Raw genomic sequence first — 24,067 nt, forward strand, 5'->3', positions numbered from 1 at the left:
GGTGGTGGTCCGGTCAGAAGCAATTCATCAGATGAAGAGGAGGGGGAAGATTACAATCGGACCGATTTAACACTAGAAAACTTTGAGAGCCAACTACCTTCGTGGACTGAGAACCAACTCCGGCAGGTGATGGCAAATCAAACTAGACCCTCCAACAAAATATCGACTCAAATTCAAGAAGTACTCCTATTCCACAAAAAGAACTACATCAAGACCAAATTGATGCTTGCTTTGATTGGGAACATTACAGAGAAGATGGTCAATTCTTTCTTGTAAGTTTGCTTGCATTAACCTCCAACTTTCCGAAGATACTGATCAAACATCTACTCAGAGGAGAAGATCAGCCCCCAAGACAAAAAAGCAATTGGAATCGATATGTTGCTTTCAGCAGAGAAAGTTTGATCACACCAGGTGGGGGCATGTAATTACAATTTGGTTTTATGTAACAGCTTGTTGATAAATCTTGATTTTAGTTCCTCCAAGGGGGACCTCGTTGGGATGGGATGAAAGGAATGTCCATCTTGGCCATGCGTGGGCTGCTCTCTCAATTGATGAGAAAAAAGTATTTGATGCAAGAATATTTCATTACTTTTCAAAACTTCCGACTTCTCTGGAGGAGAATGAAGACAAAAATGATGATGATGAACAGGACAACCCCGAAGATGGAGAGGATGTTCAACCCAAGAAGGGTCTTAACCCGGATGAAGAAGCCCTCTATGGACCCCTTTATCTAAAATTAGTGAATCACGAGAAGATCGAGTTCTTAATTGGCGAATCTCAGTCTCCTAGACCCAAATCTGGAATTTCGAAAAGAGCTTTAAACCACATCCTCCGAATCAATTCTGAGGTGAGTATTTTTCATTTACTTTACCATATTGCTTCAAGAACTAATATTGGTTTTTATTATAGCTTTTCACGGTGTCAAATATCTACAACTTGACATTCTACTTGCTGTCAGCCACTTGTTCCCCTGGACCTGGAAGCTTTTGTGAAGAGCTAACCAATGATTCAGCCTGGTTAAAAGTTGCAAACAAAAAGTGGTTGGCAAAGGAAAACTTTGAAGCCTATAGTCAAGGAAGAGACATTCAAGCTTTCCTTGAAAACGACAGCAGCTCTTCCCACCCCCTGCAAAGACCCCTGCAGCTAAAAGACCCAAACATTCCGACGAAGTTAGAACCCAGCTGCGCGGAGAACTTAATAAATTACTTGGTGAGCCATCCAAACCGATCCCAAACTGGATCGATATCATATGCTAATGCTTCATTTTTCTCCTAGCTGATGCCCTTGGGTGTGATAAGGCGACTTTCCCCAAGATGAAAGATCCTATAGCTCTTGTGGCAAAGGATTACCCCACTGTGAGGATTGTACGCTCTGAAAATTCGACCCTTGGGGTGGAAGCTTTAGCAATTGGTTTAGAAGCTATGATTAGTAAATATAGAGAAATGTGGCTAAAAGATATTCAAACTGGTGCCTTTACCATTGTTGCAAACAGCACCGAAGAATTGTAGTTGTGTTTGTTTTTTTCTGACTTGCAGTTTCCCATTACACCAAAATGCCAGTATTATTTTTAATAATACGCACAAGTCTTTAGCTAAATTTTGAACATGCTTTGGTTGATTGGTAGTTTAATTGAATATTAAGAGGAAAATGTGCAGCACAACCAACAAAAACAATAAATTCCGTAAAGAAAAATCAATGATGAACTATTTGGCAATTTTAACCTTCTTTGCACCACGTTTTGAATTGGCAGTCACTTGAGCTTTGAGGAGACCTGTAACTTTTGCAGAATCATATTCTGGATAAACCGGAAGCCAAAATCTACAGTCGCTAAATTTCTATACATTTAAAGGATAAAAATATTCAGTTTTATGTGAGAACAGGGTGGGCCTATCAATTTTCTGCGTACCTCATTCCCTTTTTGGTAGGCTGAAAATCAAGCAATTGATGAAAAGGAGGAAGCTCTGCTCCACATGGCCACTGAATATCGCCTGGGATGGTTGGTAGCTTTGGAAAAGTAGAATTGGGCCACCCCATGGAAGAGAATACGAAAGGGTCCATGGAACGAATAACCGTGCAAACCTGGATAAGCTAGGCCTAGTGAAGGGAGAAGAAACTGTCCCCCAAGATGATTTCCAAAGAAAAAGACGCTGTCCATCAACAAGGCGTTTTTTTTGTCTCGGTGGGTGTTGGGGAGCGTATTGACTGATACTGTGCGTGCTTTGGTGATTAAATGTCAGAAATGATGTATTATAAAATCCTACAATTGGAGAAAAGCATACCTGCAATTATCACATTGTCCTCCAGCCCATTGACTTCTTTCACCGAACTAGAAGCACTTTTTTCTAAGTAATCAACGGCTTGCTCAGCAATTAATGAAGCTTCAGGAAGGAATGCCTTGTTTATCCAGTAAGACAATCTATGATAAAATACCATATCGTGTCGAAGTTCAACAAGCCCGCATGCCCGTGGACCGGTTTCAGTACGAAGAGGTTCCGGAAGATTGGGTTCAGGTTCGGATTTCCAATGGTCCCCGTGGCCCTGTAGCTCTTCTTTCTTGATATCATGGGTGGAACATTTGATGGTTTTGTCCGCAGCACCTGCAGAGAGAGGCTAAATTGGAAGCTCTTAGTCCAGTCTCACTTTGGAGAGTTAAGATCATGAACTTACACTTCCCAAGCCATATCCATAAGCTTGATAGGAGACTGTTGATTTTTTGGCCCCCTCGCCTGCACGTACCTCCCCCTTGGTATCCAAAGAAAGAGGCAAAGTAGAAACTGGGAACTGATTAGACATATGACTGGACCGTATTACACTGTCTTCATTGCTTTGAAGCACGTTGTCTACCACAAATCGATCCAATTGCTCCCTGGCCCTAACCTGAGAAACCAACATGGTCAGCCCACGTATAATTCAAACATGTAAGTTGGGCAGCATGGATTATACTAACATCACGAGGGACATGCAAGCTCTTTGTTGATTGTGGCTTTGGAGGGAGGCCTACCCCAATACATATTCCCCCCTCATCAATAAGAATGACCATTACGTCACCAGGTAGGACCTCACACTTATCCTCAGAGGAAATCGAGTGCTTGATTACATCAATGTAGGTGGGATATCGGAGACAGAACGGCTTTTTTACAGTTGGATTGGCTTGTTGATTTTTGTGGTAAACTTGCATCCGATGTTCAACCAATTTTGCAGCACCGACCAACTGACTTTGTAAGGTCGTTTTGGGTGGAAAATCTTCATCATATGTCTTTCGGATCATCCTGACAATCTTCTGGATAGAATCGGACCTCCCGAACTCTTGCATCAAGAAAACAGCATGTAAGTAGAAATCAACTACTTTCCTGGTGGCTCACATATGTTGAGAGTGGAGAAATCCAATTGCTTGGGAATTCAACGAGTCCGTATTCAGGTAATCCGATCCCCGCTTCAGATCTTCAATTTTGAAGACCTCGCCTTCATCCATACTAAGCCAAACAAATCATTATCAGCCCTCCATATCTGCTGGGATTGCGTTGGCAGGAGTCAAACATGGCAGAGTCTTCGCGACAATGCCTCAGTAGCCCCACAATGTGATGGCAGGCGAGCTTCGCGTTCAAACCCACCATCACACAGCACCAATGCAATCCGGCATGAAAAAAAAAGTGAGGTTTGGGGCGAGGATGTGGGGTTGACTTACTTTTGAGCCATTTGAGTTTTTGGTGGATAGTAATATTTTGTACAGTCTGGCAAAAGGGACAAAAATCACAAGGTCAATTCTACCCTGTGTTTTTGGAAAGGGTGAAAGGGGGGGTTAGTTAGCGTGGAAAAAAAGGAGTTGTTAGCTTGTGTGCAGGGTGGGAATGGTTCGGGGTGGCCATGGGAGCAGTGTGTGCAGGAAGATAGGCGTCAGGAGAAGATGCCGGGGCAGCAAGGCGCGAGCTCTGTGAGCGGAGAGGATCGCAGCAATGGCTGTTGAGGTTGGAGGCGCGGAGATTGGCAGACCGGTTAGACTACATGGTTCGCTGGCGGGCCATTGCAGCAATTGGCGGGTGCTTTCTTTGTGCTGGGGGGATGGAGACATGTTGAGCAACTCGGGTTTGGAGGTCCTGATGGACACAAACGGCCGGGTCTTCACTGGGGATGGTACAGACAGAGGACGAGTCAGCTCTGGTGTTGAGATTGGTGGAGGGGGAAAGCAAAGAAGGGGAGTACTCGCGAAGGGGAAGCGAATGAGTGGAGTCCTCGCAGGAGTTAGAGTCCTGCTGATGATGCAGTGCTAGTGTGCGAGCATGCTGAGAAGCTATCTGCTGGGAGATATGCTCGAGGGTCGGGCAATCAGGAAGACCAATCAAGAATGATCAACAGCCCGCTGACAGTTGGAATTGGAGAAACTGATGTACAAGCACCAGTAGCATCCCGGCAGCCTGAAGTTCGTCAGAGCGCCCCAAGTTTGTCGGAGCGAAGGAGGCCCTTAAACAACTGTTGAATGCTGACCAGCGCCAATTTGAACGATCACAATGTGTATGAGCAGGACAGACGATGGCGGTTGATTTGGGGGTTGGCGGCCAAGGGGCGACCTTCCGAATCATATGTTGTTGGGGCTTTGATCGCTTCATGTCAAGATTGTTGTCTCCGATTAAAAGAAAGCTGGCCCCAAGTCTCAAGCCGCAAGGGTAGAAGTGTCGTCTCCGTGGTCCTTCTCGATGACCCACCTCCATCGGACGGGGCACCCATCGCCAGCCAACAGTCCTGCTGTCGTTGAAAACGAGGCTATGGTCCTTATCAGTCGCTCAGCGTTTGTCATTGCGGCCTTCATGGGGAGATTGAGCCGGGCACCCATCGCCAGCCAACAGTCCTGCTGTCGTTGAAAACGAGGCTACCGTCCTTATCAGTCGCTCGGCGTTTGTCATCGCGGCCTTCATGGGGAGATTGAGCCGGGCACCCATCGCCTGCCAACAGTCCTGCCTTCCTTGAAAACAAGGCTACGGTCCTTATCAGTCGCTCGGCGTTTGTCATTGCGGCCTTCATGGGGAGATTGAGCCCGTCCATCTTCTGTCGGAACTGATTGGTCGTCTGCTGGAGCTGTAGTATCTAGATGAAAATCTTGTGATAAAATGGAACTTACTGGGTTTGGCGAAGCTGATTTTCTGGAAGTGGAGTCGGAATTGGCCAGTTGGGCACTGGGCGAGTGACTTAACAAGTCTCCCCTGGGCGCAAGCACCTGCCCTGGCCCCCTTTTGCTTAGCCCCCAGGAGGAACTTTGTTGAGATCCACCAGCAAGTCTGGCTGAAAGGGAAAATGGTCCTTGTTTTTGAGAAAGGTCTAACAAGTCATGTAAATCCCAACATGAAATTATTGAATCCTTCATTCCTACTCGAAATCAAATTTGGCAATCATAAAGGTATAATCACTTCAAACAGCCATTTTTTGGGAAGCATTTCCCCTGAAGGGTGTTAACAAAAAACGGCCTGCTGGTTGTTATCATGCTTGTTGATTGAAGATGACTGTGGTGGGAGAGGGACAATCACCCCTTAGCAAGTCAATAACTCCCAGCAGCCTTACTGGTTATCTCTTGGAATAGCCCCCAGATTTTATATTGGGGGGCTGAAACTCATGATTTTAGTTGGCCTTTGCTATTTGCTATCTGTGAAACACAATTCACTTTTATGTTGTACCATAGATGCAAATTACTATTGTGCTTAATTGCACCTCCCTAAGATATTGTCTCCACTTATTCCCAACTTAAATTACTATGTTTTGGAAACATATTCCTTTACCTGTTAGGTCTTGACTGGTGCTGCTTTGACAACAGTGCATTTGGGAAAGTGGGAATTTGGTTGGATGGCAAAATCATTGGGCAGCTTTGATATTATGTCATTACTGTTATTTTTAAGAATAACTGGTTATTTCTGTGGAATTTTCATTTGACTTGCTCTGCTCCTCAAGATTGCACTTTGAAAAGTGGATTTTGGGTTGGAAAAATAATCAGAGCCTTTTCAAGTTGTTTCTCTAAATGTGATACCTGCTCTATAGAACAAAATCTTATCAACAGTTCCAAACATAATCCCTACGCAAAATCCCTTGAAATTGCCAAGGCACACAATTATTGCACAATTTGCCTTTTTGCTTGAGAATACCTTCAGAAAAGGGCCTCTATTTCAAACTTCCTAGTAATAAATGATGGTAAAATTATTTTGAATTTTCACAACCCCCTTGACAAGATGTCCAAATGGGAATTTTATAAGTAGCTAAGCAGAAACTTCTCACCTCAATGATTGAAAAATTCATGGAAAAATGTGACCAGAATAAATTTCCCCATCAGAAACAGGCTTGTCAGAACAGTTCCTTCATGTTCAGAACAATTACTTCATGATGAAAAGTTATATGAACCAACAACTGTAAAAACAACTGGTATTGGCTTGATTCCAATGCTGTGGTAAATTTGCCTTGAATTTCACAATGAAAAGCTCCAAACTTGGCCCAGATAAGCCAACCATGGTGAAATCTGCTAACATTTAGCTTAGTGCAATTCCACTGGATCTTTGCTAATGCTACTGGTACAGGGCGCCAAAAAGCGCCTGTTAAGATGTGCTTCTGACAGTATTTTTGGTGTTTTTTGCTGATAATAAAACTGTAGGTTAGTGTAACACAGGAGCCTCACACCTTTGACAGTGCCCCCCTACTATAATTTTTGGTTTGTCCCAGACATAGGGAACTAGTGGGGACCTTTGATCCATGTGGGTTTCATCCAATTGCACATGTACTTGTGCAAATAATCAATTCCATTCAAGTACAACCAGGGTGCAAAAGCGTGCAGCAAGATCTGGATCTCTGATTCACTTGTACATGTAAGGGGGTTGCAGTGCCATTGCGTTCGTTGTTCAAGTGCTCAGGATGGGTAGCTCATTCAGTACTGTGAGAACAGAATGGCAGATTGCTGTGCCTGCAGAGTGTTGGACTTCTTTTTTTTTGAAGGGGGAAAGGGAAATATTTGCAATGCCAGTGTAAATATGTATATACATGTATTGGAATGGATTGGAATTCAAGCAAGTGCGGTCTTCTGGAACAAGTCTCCCACACATTATCTTCCAGATTTAACGGTAGCCTACAACCACAAAAATCAAGTCCACCAAATCTGTAAGTCGGTTTAACTTTCATTCATTCTTTGTTAAATCTTCATCTACTTGTTGACTTTTGTTGTTCTTCTGGTTTCTTGAAGGCAGGTAATTACAACCATTGAAGTCGGTTTTTGATGTTCAATATTATGGGAGAATAAATTTTAGGGGAGTGATCCTTGATCTAACATTCATAATTTGTTTTGTTTTGTGGATTTATCTAGTTCTGAGGTGATTGTCAAATGAGAGGATTCAGGGGGGAGGGGGGCAAGAAGCCACGAAAACACAAGAAGCCTAGAACGGAGAAGGGGAAAATTTTACTTCGAGAAACCGAGGAACAAAGCCGACAGTTTCTAACACCAGTCGAGGGAGATTCCAGTACCCCATCTCATCATCGAAATCAGCAAACAGCCTTGAACAATGACGAAACACCCAGCCATCAGACGGATTTCTATAGACAACCAGATGGACAAGAAAATGAACAAATCGATCCTCAAGTACAGAGCCAAACCTACCGGAGAAGGAAGGAATTGGAGGAGAGAAACTGGGAAGATGTATATGATTCAATGTTTTCTTGCTTCTTTCAGTGTTCAGCTAAAACATCGACTTGGGGGAATCTTCAAAAATGGGATCATGACTGGAAATCACCCTGCACATGTGCCCAGAAGCGGAGGAGGTTTGTGGTACTTGTGGATATTTTAAGTTGAGTTCCGATTTCAGATTACAATCCAAGACCAACTCTGATTCAATTTTTTGAGAAATTTCAGCCCGAAAGGAGTCTGAAGTGGAATTTTGTCAATGCCAAAATGATCAAGTTCGACTGATACAGATGGGATACATTGGAGGATCCCCCATGTACCCCAAGACAGCTTTCTCTATTCGGCTTTTGCGACTTCACCACATCCTTTGGAAACATAGTGCAGTTGCAATGTCTCCTTTCTCCAAAGCCATTGACGAGTTTTTGGATGCACACAATCCTCTAATTTTAGTGCCAAATCGGAATGGAGAGTCCGATGTTTCCTTCAGTGTGAGTCGTTCTCCAGCAATACAATCTACATGATTTTATATGATCTAATATTTTTTTACTAGACCTGAGAGTGGAGGCGCACACTTTCTTCTGCGGTCGATGCTTTCAGGGAAATGATTTCGAGGGAGGAGACCATATCAGCTGAACTTCTTGGACCGCGACCAATTGATAAGATGGCTGACATATGTCCACCATGTTATGGCCCTCATGTTACTGGGAAAAGGGAAGATGAACCGGACTTCATTGTATGCATGGATGGCAACTTCCAGCATCGGAGACACCTAGCTGCAAGTATAGAAATACCAGGATCTCTGAAAACACCTAGCCTTTTTATAAATCCTGTAGAGGTATCCGAGATGAAAGCATCAATGGAAGGAGAATTACAAGCAGAACCAGAGACAGACAGGGTGGTGGGTTTATAACCTACTAATCATCTTATACTGCAGCTTTAATTCTTACTCATTTGCAACGCAGGATCCATGTACTCAGCAACACACTGCAGCAGACGATATCCGAAACCAGAATACCTGGAAGGAGTGCGACGATACTGGATTGTTTGGAATGGCTTGTAGACATGATCAGATGTTGCAAATGATCAACATTGTGAAGAGCGGTGAGAAGTGTGTAAAAATTGAACCAGTAATGAATTTATCTCATTTTTCTCACCCAAAGTTCGAAAATCTCATTCCAATATTCAGAGCGTATTACCCTATGACCATGATCAATAACCTGATTAATAAAACCAAACAACACCCGGAGCGGAGAAAGTTGGGAATCCTGTATGATATTGGCTGCAACATTGAAAAGGGAGTAATACGAGTATGTTTAAATTCATCTGTAAGGTGCAAACAATGTTTGGAAGCACTGATTGTGGTTTTTTGGAAGCGTCATCAATTTCCTGAAGAACAAGAACTAAACCTTTTAAAATTTGGGACAAGTGTTTTCCATGCGTATGTGCATGAGTGGTCTTGTCAACTGCAATATAATCCACGCTTGAATGAAGGTTGGGGAATGTCTGATGGAGAGGGTATGGAGAGAAACTGGGCATTTTTGTCGCCGTTAATCAGTCAGCTACGGTATTCTTCTGCAAATCACCGTCTTGGGGGACTAAATATTCGTCTGGTCCATCATAATGACATGGGAAAGATTAATTCAGGTGGGTATCGATTATTTCTCAGGGTGTGAACATGCCTGAACTAATTAAAATGCTGCCTCAGTCCGCCTTCTGTTAGAAAGAGGTAAAAATATTGAGCAGGTCATGAGGGATTCTCAGGATGTGTTGAGAGCTCTCGAGGCACGGACCGGCCACCAATTTGAATATTTCCAGACTCAATGGGAGCGCCAAAGGGAGATGCAATTATCTGCAATTGAGACTCCAACCAAAAAGGAAACCAGGGAACTAGTGGAGGAGCTGGTATTATTGGAGGATAAGCTTCGAGATGCACAGTGAGATCCCTTTGTCTTCCCCATAAGAAACCACAATTACAATTCTTTGGAAATCAAATTAATTCAACTCTACATATTTATTTAGTCAAGAAATGCTTGAACTTTGCCAGACTCGCAGGAGGAACAGGACCAATTTGCAGCTGAGACAGTTGGAGCAACTTCCTGATACGCTAGTCATGTTGGAACACCAGATTGAAATTATTGTGGATGAACTTGGTTCAGATTACTTTCATAACTTACCAGGAGGTTCTGGTCTGTAATTTTTACTTTCTTGAATCGAACAAAATAATTTGAAATTGACAATATACTTTCACCTCACCCAGATGCCCAGATAAAAGCTTTGATCAAATTGAAAATAAGCAAGTCCAAGCTTTATGAAGCCAAAGTGGGGGTTATTGAGATGCAAAAGCGGTGGGACCAACAACAATCAGGTAAGATTACATTAGATACCAGATTTTGGGCTGTCTATCTGATGCTTTAAGTTAAATAAATTCACAGGAACACGAGTGCAAGCACGTTTCAAGAAACAAATGAATTCCAAGATGAATATTTTTCGTAAGAAAGGGAACGCCTATAACAACCGAGCTATAAATTTCAACAACGAATTCTCCCCTCAACTTCCGCTAGCTACACCTGCTTTCGATGAAGTGAAACTTCTTGGAATAGAGAGTCCTTTTTGGAATACCAGTCAGCTTGATCATCCCAGTGAGCCATGGGCTGTTGATCCCGACACCCAAAGCGGAATTCAGGCATACCTTACTCTAACACATTGCCAGGACGAATTGCACCGGATCGCACAAGAGACCAGACAGGCATTGAAATGGGCTATTGCTAAGTGGAGAAACATGGAACAAATTCTTCAAGATTTGCAAGTTGGTTAGTATCTTTTAATGAATATAATGTTAAATCACTCTTAAAATCTAAATTTATTTCTTGTTATGCTTCCAGAAAATCTAGAAACAGATGTCCTCAACGAAAGGCAACAATGGCTTCAAAACATCTGCTCCCAATTCAACTGCACCAGGCCAGTTTTGCAATCAGTCTTGGACAATCTGGCCAAAAAAAACTTCCGTCTTTGGCTGCCTTGGAACTCTCAGAGTCTGGAACTTTTGAAGTGGAGTAAGAGCTACCTGGATGTTTCCGAAGAAGCTGAAGCATCTCTAGAATATCAATGGGATTTAATAGTCATGCAATCCAAGGCAATGTGGGAGACACTTGTATCTGGGAACTCTGACATGATGGAGTATGAAAGTGGAGAAGATCAACTAGAGGAGGATATGCTTGCTCAAGAACAAAATGATTTTTATGAACAGGATAACTTGTAATCATCATTTAATAGTATATAAATACCACATTGATCAATAATTACAATGTGAAAAATCAATCTATGAAACACAAACACAAGACATCCAAGCTAAAGATGAAATGATACATGATGCGCAGACATGATACATGATGCGCAGACATGATACATGATGCGCAGACATGATACATGATGCGCAGACATGATACATGATGCGCAGACATGATACATGATGCGCAGACATGATACATGATGCTTGCATCATGTATATGGTGTGCACCAACAGGATACATCATACATGATGCACAGACATGATACTTGAGCGCAGACATGATACATGATGCACAGACATGATACATGATGCGCAGACATGATACATGATGTGCAGACATGATACATGATGTGCAGACATGATACATGATGTGCGGACATGATACATGATGCGCAGACGTAATACATGATGTGCAGACATGATAAATTATGCGCAGACATGATGATACATGATGCGCAGACATGATACATGATGTGTGCATACATGATGCACAGACATGATACATGTACATGATGCACAGACATGATTGCGCAGACATGATACATGATGCGCAGAGATGATACATGATGTGCAGACATAATACATGATGTGCGGACATGATACATGATGCGCACATGATGCACAGACATGTCCATACAGGATGCACAGACATGATTGCCCAGACATGATACATGATGCGCAGACATGATACATGATGTGTGCATACATGATGCACAGACATGATACATGATGCACAGACATGATGCATGATGTGCAGACATGATACATGCTGCCCAGACATGATACATGATCCACAGACATTGTGTGCATCATATATGTGGTGTGCACAGACATGATACATGATGTGCAGACATGATACATGATGCACAGACATGGTACGTGATGCGCAGACATGATGATACATGATGCGCAGACATGATACATGATGTGCGGACATGATACATGATGCGCAGACATGATGATACATGATGCGCAGACATGATACATGATGTGCGGACATGATACATGATGCGCAGACATGATACATGATGCGCAGACATGATACATGATGCGCAGACATAATACATGAGGTGCGGTCATGATAAATGATGCACAGACATGATGATACATGATGCGCAGACATGATGATACATGATGTGCAAACATGATACATGATGCTACATGATGCGCGGACATGATACATGATGCGCGGACATGATACATGATGCGCAGACATGATGATACATGATGCGCAGACATGATACATGATGCACAGACATAATACATGATGTGCAGACATGATACATGATGCACAGACATGGTACATGATGCACAGACATGATACATGATACCTGATGCAAGCATCATGTATATGGTGCGCACTGACATGAAATGTGATGGGCAGACATGTTGCAAGGTGCGCAGACATGATACATGATGCGCAGACATGATACCTGATGTGCAGACATGATACATGATGCATGGACATGGCACATGTTTCATGATGGGCGGACATGATACACCATGCAGGATGCAATATGGCATGCGTGGAGGTGTTACAAGGTGTGCGCACACACTTTCAAGAGTGCGCCAACATGTCAAAGGGTGGGCAGAAATGTAAAAGGGTGCGCGCAAACAATTCAAAGAGTCAGTGGACATTTAAAGGGGTCCAAAGGGTGCGCGCGCACATTCTAAAGAGCACACAGACATGAAGCATGATTCAGCACGTATGTCAAAGAGTAAACAGACATGTAAAAGGGTACACAGACCTGTAAAAGGGTGGGCCCACATGTTACAGGGCGAAACCACATATTTTAAAGAGTGCGCAAACATGAACAGTGGTGCGCAGACATGTAGAAAGTGGTGTGCAGACATGTAAAAGAGTGCACACATGTTGGTGAATCATATAACATGTCTGTACATCATGTATCATGTCTGCGCACCCTTTAACATTTATGCAGGCACCCTATAACATGTCCACACATCAAATAACATGTCCACAAATCTTGTATCATCCCTGCAGCATGTCCGCGCATCACATATCATGTCTGCTTTCATGTCGATGTGTCACATGTCATGTCCGCAGATCACACATTGTGTCTGTGCAGGCTTTTATGTGTAGGGGCACTCTTTGAATGTGCTTGCACAACCTGTAACATGACCATCAATCACATATCATGTCCGCGCATTGTGTATCATATGTATCATGTCTGCTCATCATGGATTTCTGCAGGATGTAAAATTTTTGTGGGCTTTCAGTACCCCAGTGAGGGGGTATGATTTTTGTTAAAAAAATTTCATTTTTGGACAAAGTACATGCCTGACTCCCATTTCATGCAGCGGAATTACATTCCAACTCCCAAAAAAATATGATTTGGCAGTTGGAAAGTAATTTTTGGGAGTTGATTAGTTAAGCCCCTATGTATATTATGTATATATATACAGCAGACAGCCATTCAAGTGCCAGGGTTGTACAGCTTTGGCAGCCAGAAAATTCCTCCCTGCTGCCAAGGTCATACAACCTCTTTGACCAGAAGAATTCCTTCAGGTTGCCAGATATCAGCAACCAACCGGAAGGAAATACTCCTGATTGCAGATGTTATACAGCCTTGGCAACCAGAAGGAAGTCCTCCTGGTTGCAGAGGCTATACAGCCTTGGCAACCAGAATGAGACTCCTGGTTGCAGGCTATCCAACCTCTGCAACCAGAGGTTATACAGCCTCTGAAACCAGAGGGCAATATCCTTGGATTGTTTCATACCGCCAAAAATGGGGCACACACCCGCAGGTACCTGGGTGCCAGCCCTTTCTTCCCTGTGGGGTGCCAGTGCGCAAAATTTCCGGATTTTAAGGCTGGTACCCGTACTTGTTGGCAGGTACCCAGGTACAAGGGGCCATCTTGAATTCAAGCAAGCTTGGCAGAATTTAGCCTAAATACAAGATGAAAACTGGCATAACACAGCAAAGAAGGCTTGGTTTATGCTTTGCAGAAATTAAACAGCTAACAGGGCACTGGTTAGTTTTAGCGGAATCAAGCTAAACTCAACTGGGTACAGGGAACATTTATACTAGCATAGCCTTGCTAACAGTGGCCCTGTTTAACCCGCTAGAGAGTGCTGCAGAGCAGCTTATTGGGTACATTTTTTGCACCACTGGCAGATAGTGTTAGCACAGAGACAGCTGAATTGCACTAACACTACATTAAAAGGTAGCAGATTTCCACTATGCTACCCTACACTGGGAGGGCTGGCAGTCTTGCCTTGGGCCAGACCTGGAAGAGCTGGGATGGTGTGTGGCTGCCAGAGCTGGGAGAGCTGGCAATCTTGCCTTGGGCCAGAGCTGGGAAGGTGTGTGGTGGGTCACATAGCTGGCAGAGCTGGCAGTCTTGCCTTGGGCAAGAGCTGGAAGAGCTGGGATGGTGGTTGGGGGCCGGAGCTGGGAGAGCTGGTAGTTTTGCCTTGGGCCAGAGCTGGAAGAGCTGGGATGGTGTGTGGTGGGTGGAGCTGGGAGAGCTGGCAATCTTGCCTTGGGCCAGAGCTGGAAGAGCTGGGAAGGTGTGTGGTGGGTCACAGAGCTGGCAGGGCTGGCATTCTTGCCTTGGGCCAGAGCTGGAAGAGCTGGGAAGGTGTGTGGTGGGTGGAGCTGGCAGGGCTGGCAGTCTTGCCTTGGGCCAGAGCTGGAAGAGCTGGGATGGTGTGTGGTGGGTGGAGCTGGGAGAGCTGGCAATCTTGCCTTGGGCCAGAGCTGGGAAGGTGTGTGGTGGGTCACGGAGCTGGCAGGTCTGGCAGTCTTGCCTTGGGCCAGAGCTTGAAGAGCTGGGATGGTGTGTGGCCGCCAGAGCTGGAAGAGCTGGCAATGTTGCCTTGGGCCAGAGCTGGAAGAGCTGGTATTGTGTGTGGTGGGTGGAGCTGGGAGGGCTGGCAGTCTTAGCATCCGGAGCTGGGAGGGCTGGCAATCTTGCCTTGGGCCAGAGCTTGAAAAGCTGGGATGGTGTGTGGTGGGTGGAGCTGGGAGGGCTGGCAGTCTTGCCTTGGGCCAGAGCTGGAAGAGATGGGATGGTGTGTGGTTGGTGGAGCTGGGAGAGCTGGCAATCTTGCCTTGGGCCAGAGCTGGAAGAGCTGGGATGGTGTGTGGCGGGCGGAGCTGGGAGAGCTGGCAATCTTGCCTTGGGCCAGAGCTGGAAGAGCTGGAAAGATGTGTGGTGGGTGGAGCTGGAGGAGCTGACTCAGTGCCTGCATTGGGTGAGCTGGATGAGCCATGAGGTATGTGCTGGTGAGCCAGCCTCCCCAGCTCAGCAATGATTACGGTCCCAAACCAGAGATGAGTACTTTTTTTCCTCGGTTTGGGACCGAAGAATGTGGATGCCAAAACTCACGTGGATAGCTCGAATCCGCAACACCGCCTCCGATCTGAAGTCGGTAAAGCTATCTCCAGCCGATCAACAGATCTGTGACCGGCTCCTCCGCAGCTGGAAACCAATTCGCGGTCACCTTGTATACTCGCCAAACGAGATCTCGCTCGACGATGCCATTGGGGCCCTCGAAGCGCACGAAGTTTCCATGCAGGTCTCCTTTGATCAACCCCCGGAAACTTTTGCAGCTCCAGCAGTCGTTAGGAAGAAGAAACCCGGATGTTGGAACTGCGGCCAGGTTGGCCATCACTCCTTGGCCTGTCCCAACCCTCCGGCGAAAAACAAAGGAAAAGCACGATTTGAAACTCGGGCTGGTGCGACGTCGGTGGTACAACTAGGTGGAGGCGATCAAAGCGAATATGAGGATGAAGAAGAAGAAGACGATTTCGACAGAGAAATCGACGTCGTCTGGGGATGAACTCTGAAGTAGAAAGAACTTTTAATTCGTAGGAAGGGCAACACCGGCACGACCTGATAGCTAATTCCTCATGGCGATATGTTTAGTATATTTGTTGTCATGACAGTTCCCTGCTTCATATTTCCACTGGATCTCTGGCTTGATTATACTTTTCATTTCTGTCCCCCCTTAGGAAATATCACTACCAGTCAACTTATGTAGTTCTCATTATTTCAATTAACTTAGTTCTGTTTTCAGCAAGGGGGTGTGTTGAATTATGCTTATATTCATTATACAGTATGCTTCAAACATAACACTAGCAATCTTGTATATAGTCTATACTAGATTGCCGTAGGCGTTTCTCTCCTTAGTGAATCAGAATCATCTCTTTCCTCACTCCTGAGTGTCACTAGACTTCACGTCTGTGAACTTCAGTGTTCATCTCCTGTCACCCTCAACAATACCAGGTCGGCAAACCGCCTCTCCACAACTCCTAGGGGCATCGTGGAAACGTTCGAAATGCTTGCAAAATGGTTACCAAGATTTTATCAGAGCAATGAAGTTGATCAAGATCAGATGCGGACTCACTTTGGCCGCCTCACGGAAATATTTGAATCAATCTTACTTCTTCTCTCGTTTTATCTAATTCCGTTGCCTGACGCACACCAAACGGTCCCTTCTGAAAGCCCCTTCAAAACATATTTCCTCAATCTGTTGATTCTATGGCGCAAGGCTATGGCCAATCTTCAGGCGGCTTATGGAGGCTCTGAATCTCAAGACGGCGAGGTCTAGGAACAACAGTAAGTGAATTTCCCATTTTCATTATGCTTGATCATGTTGTCAGATTGGCCCACTAAAAACAAGGAATCCCTCATAGTCTGATCAGGAGTGAAAGTTAGGATTGGCGCATAATGCTTCCGAGTGAAAACATAACTTGTAGTTAGAAAAGCATCAGAAGGAGTCTCTCTGAAACCAGATGAATATTTGTGGTGCTATAACATATGTACGTTTCTTCCACAACAATGCAGATCAGTCGATGAAAACAAAAGTATAGATCACAGTGGGTGATATAAAGACAAAAAAGAGCCAGATCATCCGGATGAGGAAGAGAAAAGTAGATCAAGCGCAAAGTGTAGAACGGGACCCATAACTACCAATACCGTCTTGTCCGACAGGCGGTTCCGGCCTGTTCCGGTCCAGAGCAAGCAGGAATACAACAGCAGATGAGAGATTTGAAGCAATAAAAGATAGAGCCAGTCCAGAGAATTGAGAGCTAAGAAGTGATTGCCATTGAGTTCTGGAGGAGAATATAAGAGCCTCGGTCAATGACCTTTTTTTCTTGGCGGATGACGCTCAAGCATGACCGAGATGGAAAGCTAGTCCCCGGACGACTTCCTTGCCAACATTTTCATCGGTAATTGGAAGCCCATTGCCTCGGTCAGTCGTTCCCGCCTCCTCACATAACAACAATCCTATGGCCTGTAGCGGGGTAGATGATCCATTCAATCAGCTTCAGGACCGCTCGCTCGTTGTCTTTTTTAACCGTATTGCCCGAGCTCATCCCAAATCATCGTTGAATGGTGGTCGTCTAACCAACAACAACGAGTCAAGTAAGGGGATTGAGAACAAGGAGTGGCGAGTGAGTGATAAAATGGAATGTCCAAGAAGGTAGTTTGCTCGCAACATGTAAAGGATCAAGCAGCTCTGAGCGTTGATTTCCGTATACATGGTCGTGGATGAGAGGACACTCTTACATTTGTATCTATCCACTCCCCGGCTGGGTGTTCGCTGGTGTGACAGGTGTTGTCGCCGCCGGACCCCTTTTGGGGTGGCGTTCTCCCTCTGTGGGGCTTCCAGACTGCTTCCTGTCTGGGTGGGTAGTCCCGGGAGCTACTCCTGTAGGTCCCCAAGGCTACCCCGTACGGGCTGAGGGTGAGGGAGGTCTTCCTTCTCTTCCTTCACTCAGTACTCCTGAGCGATGGGAGAAGCTGTTTGGGGGAAGTGGTGCTTCCCTCTTCAGTTAGACCTGCCTCCTTAGGCGGTAGATCTCACACGTCAGTGTGGAACACTCTTGAGAAAAGGCCGGAGCCCGCACCCATAACTCAGGGGGGGGGGGGGGGGGAAATCCTGAGCCTGGCTCCGCGCCTATGCCTATCCCTCAGCGGTTGAACCCGCCTGTCTGCTGGTTTACGTCAGTTAAGCCTATGGCTCTCCTAAGTTTCCGTGGTTGGTATATCATTGCACAACTTGAGAAATTAGCTCCTCTAGATCACGTGGTACCGCTATGATGAGTTGATCTTGTGCCCTGTGGCCGTCGCGTCGTCCTCGCGAGAGCGCGTCTGCACGGTTTTCTGCGGATATCACCCGTTTGGCCACTAGATTAATCTGGTGTCTGATGAGTATTTTTTGAATTATTTTCCACTCCGAATTTACGAAGCGATCCCCGGATTTCCTCCGGAGGATGACTGATTCTGTGGTCGAGTTGTCGGTCCACACGATAAATGTTTTGCTACTTTGCGCTCCTAGCTTGATGAGCATCAGCAGACCCAGCCGCACGGCGATGGTCTCTAGTCGTGTGATGCGTTCCTTTTCTGAGTTTGAAGGCAAGCCTTTCGCCAATAGCTCAGCCGACCGCAGTCTGAATTGCGCCCACTTCCGGCCGATCAGAACTCCTATTCCGAACTTCGTCGATGCGTCTCCTACCCAACCGACTTCTGTAGGGTCTGGGTTTGCGATGAGCCTTGTTGCCTCAAAGTCCTTCAGGGATGTCAGCCACTCGTGCAAGTCCTTGTTGACGTCCGCGGGTACTGGTCTGCGCGACCTCCTGTCTTACCATTCGATCATCCATTTGTACAGGCTGCAGATGTAACAGCGCAGTTGTGGTAGCGCGTAGGCTACATGGTTTAATCTTCCCGCTAGTATTTCGACCTCCCCGTAGCTGAATTTTGCGCCTTGTCCCAGAAACTCCTGGATCTGCTTGATTCTCTTCTCTAACTTATCTTTAGGAAGTCGGACTGTCTTGTGCTGGCCGTTCCATACGAATCCGAGGTACTTTTGTTCTTCTGCAAATGGAGAGAATTTTTCCTTATTCGTCTTCACCCCCAGCTGGTCGGCACGCCTCACAACATCGGTCATCTCTAGGTCTGAGTGTGCACTCTTGACGAATAGGTTGTTGTCTACCCATCGAAAAATGGCGAGGACATCGAATTCCTTCATCATGAGTGTCTTCCACGCATCTGCCGGTCTACCAAACAATCCGCATCCCGCGACGCCGCCAAAGCTTATCCTTGTGTCCAGCAGGAATTAATCGTCGAAAGTCCTTACCATTAGGTAGGGCCATTGGTTTGGTGCCGTAGGGATTTGGCGGTAAGCCTTCTCCCAATCAAATATGGCGAGAAGGACCGGCTCTTCCAGCTCGCGGATGAACTTAGCCACCGTGTTGAAGTCGTCCCACGTGGTCGGAAATTTGGCGGAGTTCACGAATGAGTTGACGGAAGGTATGCCTTGCCTTCCATGCGGGAAGAAGAGGTCGTTTATGGGGCGTAGTGAGCCATCCCCGTTTATCACGGCGCCGAGTGGGCTAGTTCGAAAGAACTCAAAGTGCCAAAGAACCTCTTCCTTCTTGAAGGGTCCAAACATCCTCCCGGCTGCTAGTTCTTTCTGGAAAGAGTCCTCAATTTTTGCCCTGGCTTCCCACGCCGAGTCGTGGTTTGGTGGTGAGTAGAAACGTTCTGCTGTATCTACGAAATGTCGAGGAATCCCCTGGGTGAAACCCCTCCTGAAACCTTCTAGCGCGTCTTCGTCTTCGGGCAGCAGATCCCACTTCATGAGTGCTGTTGTCCATTCTTGGATGTTCATCTCGCAGGACACCGAGGTTGGCCATGATTTGCTATCACTTCTTCCGCCTCTCTGGTACCCGGTGTCCTTGCTCATCCTTGGACCTCGCTCGGATCTCACAATCTCACAGGGGTAGGTGCCTGGATTCATGGCCTCATGACCTATCAGCCTAGGGTTGCGCAAAAATAAAATTGTTGATTGTATGCATCAGCCCATTGCAAACATACATGGGTCAGGCAAGACGGGATGGTGGCCAATATGTACAAGGCAAGCGTGGGGGGGGGGGGGGGGGGGGGAAGGGTGTGAACACATGTAGTGGATGGGGGATATCCATGCCGTTAACCATGGTTAATGGAGCAACTATTGCTTCGTCTCCCGACCATGCGCAACAGTCGATGATGGTATCAACGAACTGGGCCTTACTGGTTTTGTCGGCCTCTGCCTTTCCCATTCCCGCGCCAATCTCCTCTGGCCTCTCCTCGCTCGTTCCCTCGCTCCTCGCAATCTCTGCAGCGGTCGCGATTCCTCTCGTTGTAGCCGCCATCCCACCGGTTACCTTTGTACCCTTGAGTTCGCCCCTGCCTGCCTCCGCTCGGTCCGCGGTCGCCTGGTGATTGAGCTCTGCTTGACGATGCCTGGTGTCGAGCCTGGTTGTTGTTGTTGTGCTTCTGACTCGGTCCGGGGTTCGCTTGGTTGGCGGCCTTCGCTGGATCCTGGCCGGTTACCGGGTCCCACGTCTTCCTTTCGCCTCCTTTCGCATAGGGGTTCTCGGTGAAGTCCAGTTCATCGAACTTCCTCGTTCGGGCGATGATCTTTTGTGCAATCTCCTCGTTCTTGATGGAGATGTTGCTGATGGAAATCTTCCCGGTGGGCGAATGCGTTCATCCGAACGTTGATATCATAACGGAGCCCGGTCATGAACCCATACTGGGTGACGAGCTGGTCGCAAATCTTCTTGTGGGCTTGGACCCACCCTGCGAACTTGACGTAATTACACACTTTGATTAAAGCTGCCAGGAATCCCTGGTGGTTGATGGACCATTCAGCGTATGTCTGGGTATACTCGCACGGGTACGGGTATCCGGTATATCTGTATTTATCGGTGTTGTTTTCATCCGCTTTCGAGCGTTTCTCTGCGTAGTGGATTATGGCTTTGTCTTGCCAAACCTCATTAAAGATCGTCAAAGGCAGGGGGCTCCTCAATTCCCGGAGGTTGCGTTCGAAAAACGGTGTAAAGCCGACGTCACCGCTAGTCGGTCTTGCTGCGTCGTCAAAGACTACACCAGAAGGCATGGTGTCTACCGGGCCTATGGTCGGGATTGTGTCCGCGGTTTGGGTATCCGTGGGGTTTGGCGTGGGAATCAGAGCGAGCAGTTTGTTGCTGCTGGAAAGTGCGCCGACTTTTTCTGGCAAGCGCTTGACGGTGTCGATCAGAGGCGCTTGTTTAGAGATTGTTTTGGGATCGGCTTTCCCCAGATTCTCGCTGATCTTGAAGAACATCAGTGCCAAGTCGGCATTCCCTGCTGCCTCTGCCGCTAGCGCCCGATCGACCATAAGGGACACCTTCGATTGGACCTCGGCTCCTTGGGTCAGGGGTTGCCGTGGGTTCAACAATTCGATCTCGTCGTGGTCGACGAGATTGGCAGCTAAGTTGTGGTAGCAACGTGCGCTCAGTTATTCCTCTGGGTCGATCCGCGCCATTTGGCTATCACATTCGAATGCTTACCTTTTGCGCTTCCTTTCGCCTGGGATTTCTGCGACTTATCCCCCAGCAGGTCTCGGTAGAGTGCTGCTGCCGAGGGAGCGCCGTCGGTCAACGGACCTTCCTCCTGGATGGTTTGGTCGTCCCGGGGTGTGTTCGATCCGGTTGGTGTCTTAGAGGATGACCTCGTCGCGCGGTCCGTCGGAGGAAAGACCTTCTTCGAGGGCTTGGCCTTCCCTTTCTCTAGCTGTCCCGCCTCTTCGCCTCCTTGAAGGTTAGGTGGTTGCTCTGCTTCTTGGTCTTCGTCTTGCGTTTGGGTCGGTCCCCCTTCTGGTTCCGGTGGTTGTCGGTTTCCAGTCATCGAGGATCTGGCAAGGTTTGCGAGGTTGGATAGTCTGTTGGCCATTGGGCAAATTTTTCTCTCGGCGGTACGGCGACGGCGAAAAGGTTGCTGATCCTGCGATGAGTTCTCGGTGCTGGGTCCTAGATCTTCTAGGTTCAGCTGCCGGGACCTTGGCGCTAATGTCTGCGTCGTGGTTCCTCTCCCGCAGCCGCAACTCTTCTCTCTTGGGCCGGGCTGCGCCGCGTCGCCGGCCCGCGCGTATTTGGGGCTCACTGGTCGCCGCTCCATGGACCGGCCCACATCCGCTATGCTCCTGTAAACTACCATCACTCATAGCGGGCATACAATGCGTGTGCTAGGTCGAAGCTGAAACGTGACCCGGGTGATGTGCAATTGCTAGCTTAACACAAGCCCCTCGTTTTAGAGTGAGGCGCAACGAGGGCATGATGTTTGCAGGTTACGCCGAGCTGCACACATGGACGTTACCTTTTACTTGAAGATAGGAGTCAGGACTGGGAGCCCCGGGCCCCGAAACGATAGCCGCTGATATTTCAAGGGACAAAGGGCGCCACAGATTTACGTCAGGATTTACACAGTCGGCGGGGCCCTCGAGCCATGGATCGAAAAAACAACTTGCCACCCTTCGATTATAGAGGGGGACAGCCGACCGTCGGATGGATCATGATGACAAACTCGAGCGATTGGAGGCGCTCAAGTCCAGTCCTTCAAGGAGTCCATACCACGACTCTCTCACAATCATTTGGACTCAACAATCCAAGGAATCAATCAAGACGAGACTTCGAATCGACCTTGGAAATCCCATATGGTTTTATCTTTCGAACTCACTCCGCCCTATTTCTACCATCCGAGAGCGAGATCTGAAGTTTTTTTTAACGATTTCGGCGCTTTAGTCTGCTAATGGGACGTTCAAGAGTATCTGCATGCATCTAAATTTTTTCGAGTCTGGCAATGCTGCGTTCGCGATATAGGAAACTCGAGACATGATCAAATCGGGTTATCTCGCAAGCCAAAAGATAGACTGATGAGTGCAGATTTCTAATCACCCTTATTAATCCGACCAAAGAGCTAGCAGCAGAATCGGGTCCGATTGATACATATACTCCAGATGATGGACAGAAGAGAGGACATATCCTCAAAATAGCTCCATCAATTATACCGTTCCCCAAACGCTCCAACGAGAGCACTGGAAGCCTGCCGTTCTTGTTGATGCAAAAATCACTAGCAAGGTGCTGAACCAGTTACATGGTGCAAAAACTTGTTGAAACGGTTGAGAAACTGGGGCCAGATCCCTCTAGACATCTTACCAGAAAATGGATGACTCTCTGTATTGGACGTTCTTTCGATGGCCTCACCGAAATCCTCGAAGCCTTTGGCTCATCCTATAGCCTTCTGAATCATTCCTCTGCGTCACGTGCTCGAAAATGCCCGAGCCGGAAGTGTATTCAGGCTCTGGCTACGCATTCCGGGATGCTGTTAATGGCTAGTTCTGGGTAAATGGTCCCAATCTTGTCCCACTTTTTCGCTTGCATGTTTATCTTGAACACAACTTTTTGACTCAAAAAGGCTAAAACAGTCTCCAAGTATCTTGGATCTGAAAAAGCAGCTAGCCACCGGTATGGATTTGGCCTCTATGAAGCCAATTTCAATCATATGCTGCCCATTGTCCTACCTACACACTTGGCTGTCCAGTTCCAAAGCATCCCACCTTAGCGTTTCAGGGCATTCAAAAACCACAAGCTTAGATGACGTACCACGGGTACCGTTGAGAGCTGGGAATGAGAGCTTTGGAAGGGCCGCACTCCAAGCAGCGTTCCAGGTGTGCCCACTCCATGTACAAAAGAGTATGCATCATGGCCAACATGTCTTTGGAGAGTGCTGGCGGAGATGATACCTTCCCAGTGCGGAGCTTTTAGAATTCATCAGTTTCGATCATGAATTAGGCATCATTCGAGATACTCAAGTTCTACGGAATATCCAAGTAAGATGACTGCATGTTGACCCAGATCCACGAAGAGACTACATATAGAGGGCATCGCGAGACTGCCCGAATAAAATGGCGCAAACTTTTTGACTCAGTCTCTCTTGTCCCCCAGACTTCAGATTGATTTTCCCCTTTCGACTGCAAAAGTAATCCTCGCTTAAAATCAGAATCCCGAGTTCACATTCAGGTAAGCATGGAGAATCCGAAAATCAGCTACTTTTATGTTTTCAAGCCTCCGAGCCCAATTCTTTTGATCCCATCTCTTACCCTTCTTCCCTTCGCTTACATGCCAACTTAATTTCTCCCCGAATGACTCTTTGAAATGATGATGATGATAATGACCGACTTCCACACTGTTTTCTTGCATCTTACTCAGTCCGATAACCCATCACCGATGGCCTTGATCAATCAAGTCGTTCCCGACTGAGATCACCATCATCACATCCTCGAAGTCAGTATATTCAGC

General features: G+C 46.7%; 3 protein-coding genes across 3 annotated transcripts; all 3 read right to left on the bottom strand.

The window, feature by feature from the left end:
- Window positions 1-1,750: 1,750 nt before the first annotated feature.
- On the bottom strand, window positions 1,751-3,268 carry PtA15_6A101 (uncharacterized protein; the record flags this gene model as incomplete). The annotated part of the gene is made up of 7 exons (XM_053169771.1): window positions 1,751-1,835; window positions 1,907-1,988; window positions 2,080-2,217; window positions 2,280-2,326; window positions 2,431-2,597; window positions 2,668-2,877; window positions 2,948-3,268. The coding sequence occupies 7 exons, from the start codon at window positions 3,266-3,268 to the stop codon at window positions 1,751-1,753; spliced, it is 1,050 nt and encodes a 349-aa protein (XP_053021028.1).
- A 730-nt stretch (window positions 3,269-3,998) lies between these two features.
- On the bottom strand, window positions 3,999-4,577 carry PtA15_6A102 (uncharacterized protein; the record flags this gene model as incomplete). The annotated part of the gene is made up of 2 exons (XM_053169772.1): window positions 3,999-4,292; window positions 4,389-4,577. The coding sequence occupies 2 exons, from the start codon at window positions 4,575-4,577 to the stop codon at window positions 3,999-4,001; spliced, it is 483 nt and encodes a 160-aa protein (XP_053021029.1).
- Window positions 4,578-20,915: 16,338 nt separating this feature from the next.
- Window positions 20,916-21,662, bottom strand: PtA15_6A103 (uncharacterized protein; the record flags this gene model as incomplete). Its single annotated transcript, XM_053169773.1, has 2 exons — window positions 20,916-20,960; window positions 21,471-21,662. 2 exons carry the CDS (start codon window positions 21,660-21,662, stop codon window positions 20,916-20,918), a joined length of 237 nt encoding a protein of 78 aa, XP_053021030.1.
- Window positions 21,663-24,067: the final 2,405 nt, after the last annotated feature.

This window comes from Puccinia triticina, chromosome 6A (genome assembly GCF_026914185.1).
Source record: "Puccinia triticina chromosome 6A, complete sequence".
In the NCBI taxonomy this organism is placed as follows: domain Eukaryota; kingdom Fungi; phylum Basidiomycota; class Pucciniomycetes; order Pucciniales; family Pucciniaceae; genus Puccinia; species Puccinia triticina.